Raw genomic sequence first — 13175 nt, forward strand, 5'->3', positions numbered from 1 at the left:
TCTCTATTCTTTGGTTTTTTGTGTCGATGCACATTATTATTAACTTCAATTTCAAACATTTCTGTACTTTTACAAGAAACACGCAAAAGTCTTGCATCACCATTAACTCACTGTGCTTCATGCAGTCGAATGAAACCCGCTGAATAATGTGACCTTAACATATTGAATAAAACACCGCTTTGTAGTTTTCCAGATACTTAACAAAACAAACTGACAAATTAAAAATGGGACATTTCAAAATCTAACATGAAATACTACTGTACCACTATTGTGGCTTCCGGTAGACTTTTGCAATATCATTTTGTCGCTTCTTTTGATTACACAATGTTAAATAAAATATCTACATTGTGTTCAGATAGGTTTTCTTTTTTTTTATATGTCAATCCTAAAAATGTTTTTTTGGTGCAAAACATTTGACCTGAGCTGCAGATTTCACTTTGGCTTCAGAACTAGAAACAAACAGCAATTACAAAAATAAAGCCTTTGATAAAAAAATAAAGAGCTCTCTCCTGCAGGGGGCGATAGGCGAATGCAGTCCTTAAAGAGCTGTTTTTCTGAGCTGGAGCTCTGCTTATTATACTCAGTATATATGCCGTGGTTCCTGCCTCTGTCCCCTCACCCTATCCTGGCTAGTCGCAGCCCGTGCTTGGGTGATGTCACTCCAGTCGTCAGTCACTTTAAGGTTCGCTTCCTGTGGAGTGTTTTTAACATGTGCTTCGGATCTGTTTTTTGTAACGCAGATCAGTTTGCAGACGTCAGGTTTGAGGAGTTTTGCCGGTGATGGGATCTTCACGGTGAACTACATGTTACACGGGAACTGAAATCCGTGAAAGAAATAAATAAAACTAAACACAGCCGTAGTCACACGCGACATCATCAAGCTGTGATCTAGGTCAGGATAAAAACTAGAAAACAGCTTTTTAAAAGGAATTCCAATACAAACCTTCCACACCAATGAGAACAGGGAGTAACTTCAGTATGAGAGAACAAACTTTACTCAACATGTAAAAAAAAAAAACACATTTGGTAAGCCGCTTGAAAACAATCAATTAAATAAATAATAATAAAAAAAACATTTCTAAAAGACAACCAGATACTCAAAGTATTTTCTAAAACCGTTTAGACTTTAAGAACGTAAAAAAAATAACCCAACAAAAACACACACACAGAAGCACCTGACCACTGCAGCCCAGTTGCGCTGCTCTCTTTGTCGTGTGTCTGCGGGTGCCTCTTGTGCGGGTTGGGGGGGAGTCTCAGCTCCTGGGGGGTCACAGGGCAGCTTCTGGCTTTCCTTCCACCCCGAGCTCTCAATTACTTAATTGCTCTAAATTATTTGACAAATTGGACACATTAAACACTTCTCTCTCCCCGGCCTCACAATGTTTCACAGCTCCTGCACACTTTGAATCAAGGGCATTTCTTTTTAAACTGTCAATTTAAAAGACCTTGAAAAGAAAGATTCTTATTAAAAAGGAGTCATGTAGCAGACGCTTTTGTTCAAAGCGACTTACAGAGACCAGGGGGTGAGCGATGCATCACAACTGCTGCTGCTGCAGAGTCACTCACAAGGATGTCTGATTGAACAAATAAGTTAGAGGAATGAAGTGAAACTCAAGCGCTCAAGTTGGAATGAAAACCTGGAGGACTGGAGTTTGCCGGCCCTTCTCTGGCGGTGTGTCTCCAGCGGGGTTACAGGTCCTTGGGGTTGGCGGTGTGTCTCCAGCGGGGTTACAGGTCCTTGGGGTTGGCGTTGTGTCTCCAGCGGGGTTACAGGTCCTTGGGGTTGGCGTTGTGTATCCAGTGGGGTTACAGGTCCTTGGGGTTGGCGTTGTGTCTCCAGCGGGGTTACAGGTCCTTGGGATGGGCAGTGTGTATCCAGTGGGGTTACAGGTCCTTGGGGTTGGCGGTGTGTCTCCAGTGGGGTTACAGGTCCTTGGGGTTGGCGTTGTGTCTCCAGCGGGGTTACAGGTCCTTGGGGTTGGCGGTGTGTCTCCAGTGGGGTTACAGGTCCTTGGGGTTGGCGGTGTGTCTCCAGTGGGGTTACAGGTCCTTGGGGTTGGCGGTGTGTCTCCAGTGGGGTTACAGGTCCTTGGGGTTGGCGGTGTGTCTCCAGTGGGGTTACAGGTCCTTGGGGTTGGCGGTGTGTCTCCAGTGGGGTTACAGGTCCTTGGGCTTGGCGGTGCGTCTCCCAGCGGGGTTACAGGTCCTTGGGGTTGGCGGTGCGTCTCCCAGCGGGGTTGCAGGTCCTTGGGGTTGGCGGTGTAGCGAGCAGCTCCCCTCCAGCCCAGCCTGGCCCTGCGGGGGTTCCTTCCAGACTGCAGCTCCCGGTGAGTCAGCATGATGAGCCGGCTGAAACAGGGCCCGCACACGATGTCAGAGACAGGGGAGGAGAGGAGAGACAGAGAGACACAGAGCAGGGCAGTGGGGCTTCACAGTGCAGCTAGATGACAAGCGGAGCAAAAAGCACAGCATTACGCAGACGGAGAGAGAGAGAGAGAGAGAGAGAGAGAGAGAGAGAGAGAGAGAGAGAGAGAGAGAACGGGGAAACGGGTGCAAACTGGGTGCAAACTGCAGATACAGAGAGACAACAGATTGTCAGGAAGATCTTTATAACGACAGACAGAGGCAGACACACAGCCCAGAGCGAGTGAAAGGAGCGAGCGGTGAAGCGGTCTGGTGTCTCGGGTGAGTTCACTTACTTGATCTGCGAGAGCTCCTCTATGAGTCCGCACACCAGCTCGCTGGCGTCCTCGTAGTCCTGCAGAGACTGGGACTGGGGCTCGGGCATCGCCTCCCTGAAGACAAGAACACAGAGCAGCACTGAAACAGCCAGCCAGCCACTGCAGCTGTAAAGCCAGCCAGCCACTGCAGCTGTAACGTCTCCACTGGAGTAGGACACCTAGCATCTAACCGAGACATTTTAGGATTGAAACATCATTTAAAAAAACAAATAAATCAATAAATAAATAAAAAATAAATACACTATTTGAACATCATTTTGATCTGTTATTTAACATCATGTAATCAAAGAAACAACAAAACGATATCCTGAAAATAAAGTCGACCTGAAGCCATAATATCAGCACAGCAGCATGTCATGTTAGATTTCTAAACGTCACATTTGTCGTCAGTTTTTCGTTAAGTACATGGGAAAACTACAAAGCGGTGGCGATCCCCCAGCTTCTGCTGAATGCTTCATTGAAAAACCTTCAGCAGCCTTCTGTTCAAAAAGACGACTTCTAATCTAAACGCTTTCTCACTGGATTTGAGTTTTTCTTTCAGCATTTCAATGTTAAAGCGCTTCGTAGTGGTTGCTAGTCATGAGGTGAACGCCAGAGAATTACCTTCTGAATAAAAGGACACAAACACTCCATTCAAACACACTAATGGAGAACAGATGTTTGAAAACGCCCCCCCTCCCTCCCTCTCCGCTTACCCCAGTGTGATCTCGTGGAGCTGCGAGTCCGAGATGGAGCCGATGGAGAGAGGCAGCTCCAGGGCAGAACCACCGGACTCTGTCCCAAGGACGGGGAGCGGAGCCGGGAGAGAGCAGGAGTCAGGGAAGCGCTGCAACACACAGAGGAGATTCTTACAGAGAGATAGAGGCTGCCTGGAAACCATGGCAAACTCAGTGCTATATAATCCTGAGGGGGGGGAGACTGACTGACTGCTAAAACATCAGGAGAAACTTTAATAAGGGACCATGTTAATATGACTCTGACTGACTGATCCGCTGCCCACAGTAAACGCCGGTCACTCACCTGCGTGGAGCAGTTGTGCAGGAACTCAGAGTCCCACTCGCTGTGATCCTCGCAGCTCTGTGTGGCCCCCGTGTCCTCTCTCTCAGACTCGGGGCTCCCCCGGGCAGCAGCTGGGGTAATGGGGTGGGGTCCCCCCTCCTCTCGATCCTGGGCGGCCGAGGCAGGGTCTGTCTGTCCGCCTGCCCCAGCTGCTCCCTGGAGACTTCCCTCCGCCTCGGTGTGAGTCAGATCAGGGCAGGCTGTCTCAGCGCACACTAGCGCGGTCCTCACCTCCCTCTTCCCAGCAGCAGCAGCAGCAGCAGCACTGGTGGCAGGCTTGCACCGCCTTGACCGCCCCGCCCCCTTAGCCTTGCGCTGCCCGGCCCCCGCGTCGCTCGAGTCTTCCATCTCCAGCACGGCGAAGCGGGATTCCCAGTCCCTCTCCTCCAGCACGCACGGGTTCACGTACACGGCTGCTGGTTTGGATTCTGCTGCTGCTGCTGCACTGGATGATGACGTTGATAGTTTGTTGTTCTCTGAAAGCTTTATTTGTCCCCAGTCGCTTCCCTCTCCCTCTCCGAAGCTCTGCGATGCTTTTAACTCTTCCGTCTCGGTTCTGCTCTGTGAATGGCTTTGCTGGGTTTTTCTCATTAAATCCTTCTCGTTCATTTCAGGGCCCGCCTCCTCACTGTCTTGGATTTTCCTGCCTGCTGCCGATTCCGCATCCTCATTCCCGAGTTGGATCTGGGATCGCCCCGCGCAGCTCCGAGGGGACCAGGAGGCGGCAGAGGCACGAGGCAGCGGTGTTGTTCCGGATCCCGGATTCGGGAAAACTTGCGAGCCCTTCTCCATCGCGACTCCTCGCCCCTGCCTGGGGACCACCCCTTTGCAGAGCCTCGTAGATTCTTCTCTCTCGGGAACGGAGGCTGCTGCTGCTGGCAGGGCAGGGGGCTCTCCGGGGGTTCCACAGTGGGAATGTGGGGATGCAGGCTGAGCCCCAGCTTCGTTGCAAGGCTCCGCCACCCCCTTTCCCTGCAGATCGGCCGATGTTTCAGCCTGTGTCTCGGGGTAAGTCTCAACGTGTTTCGGCTTGGCTGACTCGGACTGCTTCCCCCCCTCTGTAAACACAGCCTCCGCGCTCCCTAATAAACAGGCTAGCCCTCCCTGTGGACTACCAGCAACACCACCACCCTGCGTTTCTGTACCCTCCAACCCCAGAGAGGCTTTTAATCCAGGGGTCCTGCACCCCTCGGAATGGGGTAGGTGCTCCTGCCCCCCCACTCCTGCCACCCCTTGCTCCGTTACAGTGGGCTGCTGCCTCTCTGGATCTGCCTCCTGTCTCTGCTCTCCCGAAGTGCTGGCTTTGTGGTTCGGCCCGTGCGCTCCCCCGTGACTGTGGAGGGTGGCGTCTCCCTGCCCCGGCCCTTCCCCTGCCCCCCTGTGCTGGTCCGAAGTGGTATCCTCCGGCGCGCTGGGCTGGGCGACATCATCATCATCATCATCATCATCCTCATCATCATCGCAGGATGAGCCCGCAGTGGAGGAGCGGCCCGGGAGGATATTCTGAAAACGCAAGCACAGCAGACAGCAGTTCACTAAAACAAGGAAAGCAACTTCAAAATTCATTTTATTACTTAAAATAGTTTGAACTGACCCCCCCTCCTGCCCGCCACCTTGTTACCCTTCATATGGCGTCTGCAGAATAGAAAACTAATGCAATTACTGAAATACTGTTTTTGTTACTGGGATCCTTATGGGCCGATAGTGTCCATCTGTTATTATTAATTATTAATTTAGCAGACGCTTTTATCCAAAGTGACTTAGAGACTAGAGGGTGAGCTATGCTTCATCAACAATTGCTGCTGCTGCAGAGTCACTTCCAATAGGACCTTGTTTGTTTCACGTCTCATCTGAAGGATGTCTGTCTGTCTGTCACTCTACATGGTGAGCACGATCACTGCTCCTGATTTCACACCGGTCTCCACCCATCTTGTATCACACGCTCTTGAGCCTCCTTTCAGGTTGCTTTGGGCTGTAACCCCGATACAAACCCTCAGTTTAACACCAGTGCGATTAGTAGGGATATGTCCTCGTTTGGTTAAGGTGTGTTTTTTTCTTTTTAATATATAAACGTTTTACCCGAGCCCAGGTGCTGCTCTTCAGTTCTAGTTGCCCTGCCTCAGACACGCTGTTATTACAGAGTCCAGCCACGCGAGTCTCTACAGAAGCGGGAGCCTCGGACACGCTGTTATTACAGAGTCCAGCCGCACGAGTCTCTATAGAAGCAGGAGCCTCGGACACGCTGTTATTACAGAGTCCAGCCGCGCGAGTCTCTACAGAAGCAGGAGCCTCGGACACGCTGTTATTACAGAGTCCAGCTGCGCGAGTCTCTACAGAAGCGGGAGCCTCAGACACGCTGTTATTACAGAGTCCAGCCGCACGAGTCTCTATAGAAGCGGGAGCCTCAGAAACGCTGTTATTACAGAGTCCAGCCGCACGAGTCTCTACAGAAGCGGGAGCCTCGGACACGTTGTTATTACAGAGTCCAGCTGCGCGAGTCTCTATAGAAGCGGGAGCCTCGGACACGCTGTTATTACAGAGTCCAGCCGCAAGAGTCTTTATAGAAGCGGGAGCCTCGGACACGCTGTTATTACAGAGTCCAGCCGCACAAGTCTTTACAGAAGCGGGAGCCTCGGACACGCTGTTATTACAGAGTCCAGCCGCAAGAGTCTTTACAGAAGCGGGAGCCTCGGACACGCTGTTATTACAGAGTCCAGCCGCACGAGTCTTTACAGAAGCGGGAGCCTCGGACACGCTGTTATTACAGAGTCCAGCCGCACGAGTCTCTATAGAAGCGGGAGCCTCAGAAACGCTGTTATTACAGAGTCCAGCCGTACGAGTCTTTACAGAAGCGGGAGCCTCGGACATGCTCTTATTACAGAGTCCAGCCGCGCGAGTCTTTACAGAAGCGGGAGCCTCGGACACGCTCTTATTACAGAGTCCAGCCGCGCGAGTCTTTACAGAAGCGGGAGCCTCGGACACGCTGTTATTACAGAGTCCAGCCGCACGAGTCTCTATAGAAGCGGGAGCCTCAGAAACGCTGTTATTACAGAGTCCAGCCGTACGAGTCTTTACAGAAGCGGGAGCCTCGGACACGCTCTTATTACAGAGTCCAGCCGCACGAGTCTCTACAGAAGCGGGAGCCTCGGACACACTTATTATAAAAACTGTATTTGATACAGATGTAAGTGATTTTTTTATATATGTATTGTAAGACAGCAGGGAGGGGTGTTAAAATCCTCCCTGTGTAGGATATGTGCGCAGGCACCTTGTTTGTTAGTTTGCTCTATTGTTTGATTGTTTTGCTTTATTGTTACTTTGATTTGTTAATTGTTTTATTATTAATTATCCCCTGCACCTGGTGCTTATTATTAAATTAGAGCCAGGTGCAGGGTATAAAAGAGAGGCAGTCAGTTTGCTCGGGGCTGCTGAGGAGAAGGAGGCAGAAAGGGGTGCTCTGCTTCCAAGCAGTCGTGTAAGTTTGAAGAAGAGTGTGTTTTTGCATTTGGCAGTTAAACGTCTTAGCCGTCCTGCCCGATAGTGAGGTTCCCGTGTGTCTAGTTAGTGCTCGTATAGAGCTAGGAGTTTATTTTGTGTTTTGTTTTTGTGTTTGTTTCGTGTTTATTAAAATAAATAGCGCGTCAGCGCTGTAAAAACCAGTTTCTGGAGTCCTGGGTCTATTTTTAAAGGGGCAAGAACCGTGTGTGGTGCCGGCTAGTTCACAGTAAATATTATACAATTATAACAGAATTATAGGGCAGCTGGCTCTTTGAGCTAAATATATATTATTTTATTTAAAGGAGTTAGCCACACTAGCGGCTATTTTCACAGACCCTGATTAGCGCTCCACGGGGGCTGTGAAACTAGCCGTTAGGGATTTTTGCAAACAGAAGCAATTCATAGGTCCTCAGAGTCAAGGGTACTATTTTATTTTCCCCCTTCCCCCATTTGAAAAGTTTTTACTGGGAAAAAAAACAAAAAACACACAACCTTGCAAATCTATCTGTAAATGTGGTTCTGGTGGTTTAAATGCTAAAACAACCATTACAAACAGAAGGATGAATCTATTAAAAACGTGTATTTACAGCCTGAGTGTTAAAATAATGAATAAATCCATTGAAATATGAATAATGAAATGCCTACCTGAGCTAACGGTAGGAAGCAGTCCTTCACTCCAGGGCTGAGTTTGTGAGCGCCGTCTCCCCCCTCACTCTCTGACCTGCTTTAGAAAGGATCAGAAAGCTGGGTTTACATGCCAGATATTAAGAGTTCAGCCGCAGTCCAAGTGTAAAACGTTTAGAAATGTTCCTAAAGCATTGTCACATAGATAATGCACGTCAAAGTTTCACAGCGTTCGGTGGCTGCAGAGCCTCCAATGCAGTCACGAGTGTGTTTCTCCAGCTGGCTTTGCTGTGTGAGGACCGCGAGACAAAAAACACTCTGAACTTGATTTGAGGAAGCTACCGAAACACTTGGAGAAAAAAACCCACACAGACTGCTGGTATGAATCCATTTTCAGGAACGGCGGTTTGAACCCTGGTTCCAGGAGCCCTAGTTTGTCTCTCTGTCCCGTACCTCCCTGTGACTCCTCTCTCCTCTGCGCTGCTCGGGGCAGCGCGGTCATCCTCACAGCGCAGTTCCGCTTGCTGACCACAGGCGGTGCTCTCCTCGTTCACAGTCCCCAAAGCCTTCTCCTGTGTTACTTTCTTTTTCTTTGTCGTTCCTTTTCGCTTACCGCCTGAGAATTAAAATAAATGAACCCTTTAATGAAGGTACGAGGGCCGTGCGTGAACCAACAAATAAAAAGGTGTTTTTATTTGCACGAAACAGGGTTTAAAATGTACAGACAGACAGACAGAGTGAGAGAGACAGACAGAGAGACAGACAGAGAGAGAGAGACAGAGAGAGAAACAGACAGAGACAGACAGACAGAGAGAGAGAGAGACAGACAGACAGAGAGAGACAGGTTGATCTGGTTTATCCAAATGTATTTTCTTAGATCTACCTGCAGATTGTTGCCTCTTCCTTTTAGACATTTCGCAAACCTGAATAATACATACATTAAAAAAGTGAATTAAATACTATTGACATGAATACATATACAGATATACAGTATATATATATATATTATATATATATATATATATATATATATATATATATACATACATACAGACGTGCTCAAATTTGTTGGTACCCTTACAGCTCATTGAAATAATGCTGCATTCCTCCTGAAAAGTGATGAAATTAAAAGCTATTTTATCATGTATACTTGCATGCCTTTGGTATGTCAAAGAATAAAGCAAAGAAGCTGTGAAAAGAGATGAATTATTGTTTATTCTACAAAGATATTCTAAAATGGCCTGGACACATTTGTTGGTACCCCTTAGAAAAGATCATAAATAATTGGATTATAGTGATATTTCAAACTAATTAGTTTCTTTAATTAGTATCACACATGTCTCCAATCTTGTAATCAGTCATTCAGCCTATTTAAATGGAGAAAAGTAGTCACTGTGCTGTTTGGTATCATTGTGTGCACCACACTGAACATGGACCAGAGAAAGCAAAGGAGAGAGTTGTCTGAGGAGATCAGAAAGAAAATAATAGACAAGCATGGTAAAGGTAAAGGCTACAAGACCATCTCCAAGCAGCTTGATGTTCCTGTGACAACAGTTGCAAATATTATTAAGAAGTTTAAGGTCCATGGAACTGTAGCCAACCTCCCTGGGTGCGGCCGCAAGAGGAAAATCGACCCCAGATTGAACAGAAGGATAGTGCGAATGGTAGAAAAAGAAACAAGGATAACTGCCAAAAAGATACAAGCTGAACTCCAAGGTGAAGGTACGTCAGTTTCTGATCGCACCATCCGTCGCTTTTTGAGCGAAAGTGGGCTCCATGGAAGAAGACCCAGGAGGACTCCACTTTTGAAAGAAAAACATAAAAAAGCCAGACTGGAATTTGCTAAAATGCATATTGACAAGCCACAATCCTTCTGGGAGAATGTCCTTTGGACAGATGAGTCAAAACTGGAGCTTTTTGGCAAGTCACATCAGCTCTATGTTCACAGACGAAAAAATGAAGCTTTCAAAGAAAAGAACACCATATCTACAGTGAAACATGGAGGAGGCTCGGTTATGTTTTGGGGCTGCTTTGCTGCGCCTGGCACAGGGTGCCTTGAATCTGTGCAGGGCACAATGAAATCTCAAGACTATCAAGGCATTCTGGAGCAAAACGTACTGTCCAGTGTCAGGAAGCTCTGTCTCAGTCGCAGGTCATGGGTCCTCCAACAGGATAATGACCCAAAACACACAGATAAAAGCACCCAAGAATGGATAAGAACAAAACATTGGACTATTCTGAAGTGGCCTTCTATGAGTCCTGATCTGAATCCTATCGAACATCTATGGAAAGAGCTGAAACTTGCAGTCTGGAGAAGGCACCCATTAAACCTGAGACAGCTGGAGCAGTTTGCTCAGGAAGAGTGGGCCAAACTACCTGTTAACAGGTGCAGAAGTCTCATTGAGAGCTACAGAAAATGTTTGATTGCAGTGATTGCCTCTAAAGGTTGTGCAACAAAATATTAGGTTAGCGGTCCCATCATTTTTGTCCATGCCATTTTCATTTGTTTTCTTATTTACAATATTATGTTGAATAAAAAATCAAAAGCAAAGTCTGATTTCTATTAAATATGGAATAAACAATGGTACATGCCAATTAACTTGAAACTGACAAAAGTATTTCAGAGAAAATTGTGCATTCTTCGTTTTTTGTGGAGGGGTACCAACAAATTTGAGCACGTCTGTATATAATGTCTGTGTTAATAAAAACACAATAGGGACTTCACTTAAAAGGCTACCTCGGCTGGAGGCACTTCCAAAATAAACTAAAATAAATAATGAGTTCAAATTGCCATGGTCCAGGAAGTTACACGGAATATTAAATCCTCAAACACACAGTGGGAATGATGAAACAAGTCACCCACACGTTTCTTTATTTTGCTTTTGTGTTTAATAAACAGACTGCGCTGTGTCAACTTGCCGCGCGCGCTGCTGCGAGCACAGTTTAGAAACGATACAAAAACAAAAAAATGAATATAAAATATTAAAACCTGGACGATTTTACATTTTTACTGTTTCTGACCGGGATAAAAAATAAAATAAAAGTGAAGGCTGGAAAGTGACAGCTCCAGTTTCCCCGGGACGCCTGCTAGCGCGGCCTGGCTTAGGGATGCGCTTATTAGACAAATGAAAAACTAAACTATAGCAAAGAAACAACGAACACTTGTCATTTAAATCTACAACTTATTACGTGTTGCCGTTACTTAATAAAAACCTCAAACAAATATCACGCCAAATCGACTCTTTATTTCCTACTCATTTTTAGACAAGATGAATCAATGTATGTCAAAACATTAATTAAATAACTCCTACACCGTTTACACACACACATATATATATAATTTTTGTATAACTACAATTCTTGAATAACAAGTCTCCTGCGCTGTGTTAATTTTTCTTTTTAAACAGCTGAAGAGCTTTTGCCCGAAACGTCATGAAAATAAAATATGTTTTAATCTGCTAAACATTGTGTACATTTTTAAGAAACCTGTTGTACACTGTCATTATTATTATTATTATTATTATTATTATTATTATTATTATTATTATTATTATTATTTTACCGTCAGCTCTTCTCACGCGACAGTGTGGAGACGAAGCGAGGCGCGCGCCTTTTCTCTTCCCCGCTCAAGACGCGCGCTCTCTCACCTCACTGCGCAGGTGCGGGAGCCGCAATGCCACCTGGGATTAGTAGTTTTTACACATCCCCAAACGGATATCGTTTTTAATAGCATTATGTTTTGCCTATACTTACACATCAGTATTATTAAAACTGTTCTTTGGGGATTATTAAGCTTCAGATTTAAAATGCATATTTCTTTAGGAGCCGTACTAACCCGGGCAACCCGCTGAATTCGAAAGCGATCGATTTGGACGACACTGGTGGCACTAATCAGAAATAGGAGTTCTACAGGTGCTGTCTGAAGAGGTGAGTCTTGAGGAGGAGCTGTTATCTGCTCTGATTATTGAATCGTATTTTGTCATATACTTGTACTTTTTAGAACTGAAGTCATTGTATTTTATCTTGCTCTTATATGTATGAATACTTGAACTGTGATTCTTGAAATGTATTTTTGTTTACGATTGTAAGTCACTGTGGGTAACGGCGTCTGTGTCCTCAGAAGGCTCTGATTATATTACGATTACTATCAGGATCATATAACAAGTACTGCTTTATTACAAATTGAGCAGAAACTGCATTTTTGTTTTAAGTAAATAAAAAGTTGAAAAATGGTGAAAAGCTTTAAAATCGCATCACTGCTGCTGCAAATAATAGAGTTAACACCTAAAACGAGTGTGTCCTCAGAATTAGCATGTGCCTTGTTTTATGGTCATTCCTTACTCAGCAATGCGACCATAGCTTCACTCTAATATGAAATCCATTTAATGTAAAACAAAATGTTTCTGGTAAAAGATGTACGATTCTTAACTCCAGATTAATTCATTTTCAAAGACAGCCTAAAACTATTGTAATTATTGCTATAGAAGTACCAGTTCTTTTGGATCAAAATACGGTTACTGACAGGCTTGTGGACTGAGGCAGTACTGAAACTTTCAGTTCATTATTATGAAAACAATAAATAAAAAATTGGTGTATACTACAGCCGGTAGATGGTGTCAAGTGTTTTAAAAAAATACTATTTGCAAAATAGTATTTACTAATTTCTATTTAAAATACATGTCTGGCAACCTATTTTCTATTTGTATTTTAAATAAATATGGAGACCAATGTTTTCTATTTAAAGAGTTTCCGAGACTATTTTGCCCATCCTTGGCATTCAGCTGTTAACTGTAAGGTTGGTTTCCAGGCAGATTCTCTTTCCGGGCAGCCTTCTCAATAGAGTCCAAGCTTCCGATTTCATTTTCAGTCATGAAGGGTGCGGTGGTCAAGTGGTAAGGCGTCGGTCTCGTAAACCGAAGATCACGGGTTCAAACCCCGTCCGTACCTTGTTGCTGTCTTTAAAACACTATTTGTTACTTGTTTGTACCTTTGCAGCTGAAATGAAAAATTATAAAATGCAACTGTAGAGGCTGTGTGGTCCAGTGGTTAAAGACAAGGGCTTGTAACCAAGAGGTCCCCGGTTCAAATCCCACCTCAGCCACTGACTCATTGTGTGACCCTGAGCAAGTCACTTAATCTCTTTGTGTTCCGTCTTTCAGGTGAGACGTTATTGTAAGTGACTCTGCAGCTGATGCATAGTTCACACCCCCTAGCCTCTGTAAGTCGCCTTGGATAAAGGTGTCTGCTAAATAA

General features: G+C 45.6%; 1 protein-coding gene and 1 non-coding gene across 2 annotated transcripts; one reads left to right on the top strand and one right to left on the bottom strand.

The window, feature by feature from the left end:
* On the bottom strand, positions 1-11843 carry LOC117414298 (mucin-4-like). Its single transcript, XM_059015753.1, has 8 exons — positions 11485-11843; positions 8806-8845; positions 8376-8538; positions 7944-8022; positions 3762-5303; positions 3437-3567; positions 2700-2795; positions 1-2349 (listed from the first exon to the last, which is right to left on the bottom strand). The coding sequence occupies exons 2-8, from the start codon at positions 8834-8836 to the stop codon at positions 1620-1622; spliced, it is 2772 nt and encodes a 923-aa protein (XP_058871736.1). The 5' UTR covers positions 8837-8845; positions 11485-11843; the 3' UTR covers positions 1-1619.
* A 954-nt stretch (positions 11844-12797) lies between these two features.
* trnat-cgu (transfer RNA threonine (anticodon CGU)) lies at positions 12798-12869 on the top strand. Its single transcript has one exon. It is a non-coding gene; the product is annotated as a tRNA-Thr (tRNA).
* Positions 12870-13175: the final 306 nt, after the last annotated feature.

The sequence above is a fragment of the Acipenser ruthenus genome, chromosome 51 (genome assembly GCF_902713425.1).
Source record: "Acipenser ruthenus chromosome 51, fAciRut3.2 maternal haplotype, whole genome shotgun sequence".
Lineage (NCBI taxonomy): Eukaryota > Metazoa > Chordata > Actinopteri > Acipenseriformes > Acipenseridae > Acipenser > Acipenser ruthenus.

Excerpts from the sequence above, each read along its gene's own strand:
- LOC117414298 (XM_059015753.1), bottom strand. The coding sequence starts at position 8,836 with ATGTCTAAAAGGAAGAGGCAACAATCTGCAG. Across the intron at positions 8,023-8,375 it reads GAGAGAGGAGTCACAGGGAG|CAGGTCAGAGAGTGAGGGGG; the intron begins GTACGGGACAGA and ends TCCTTTCTAAAG. Across the intron at positions 2,350-2,699 it reads GAGGAGCTCTCGCAGATCAA|CCGGCTCATCATGCTGACTC; the intron begins GTAAGTGAACTC and ends GCCCTGTTTCAG.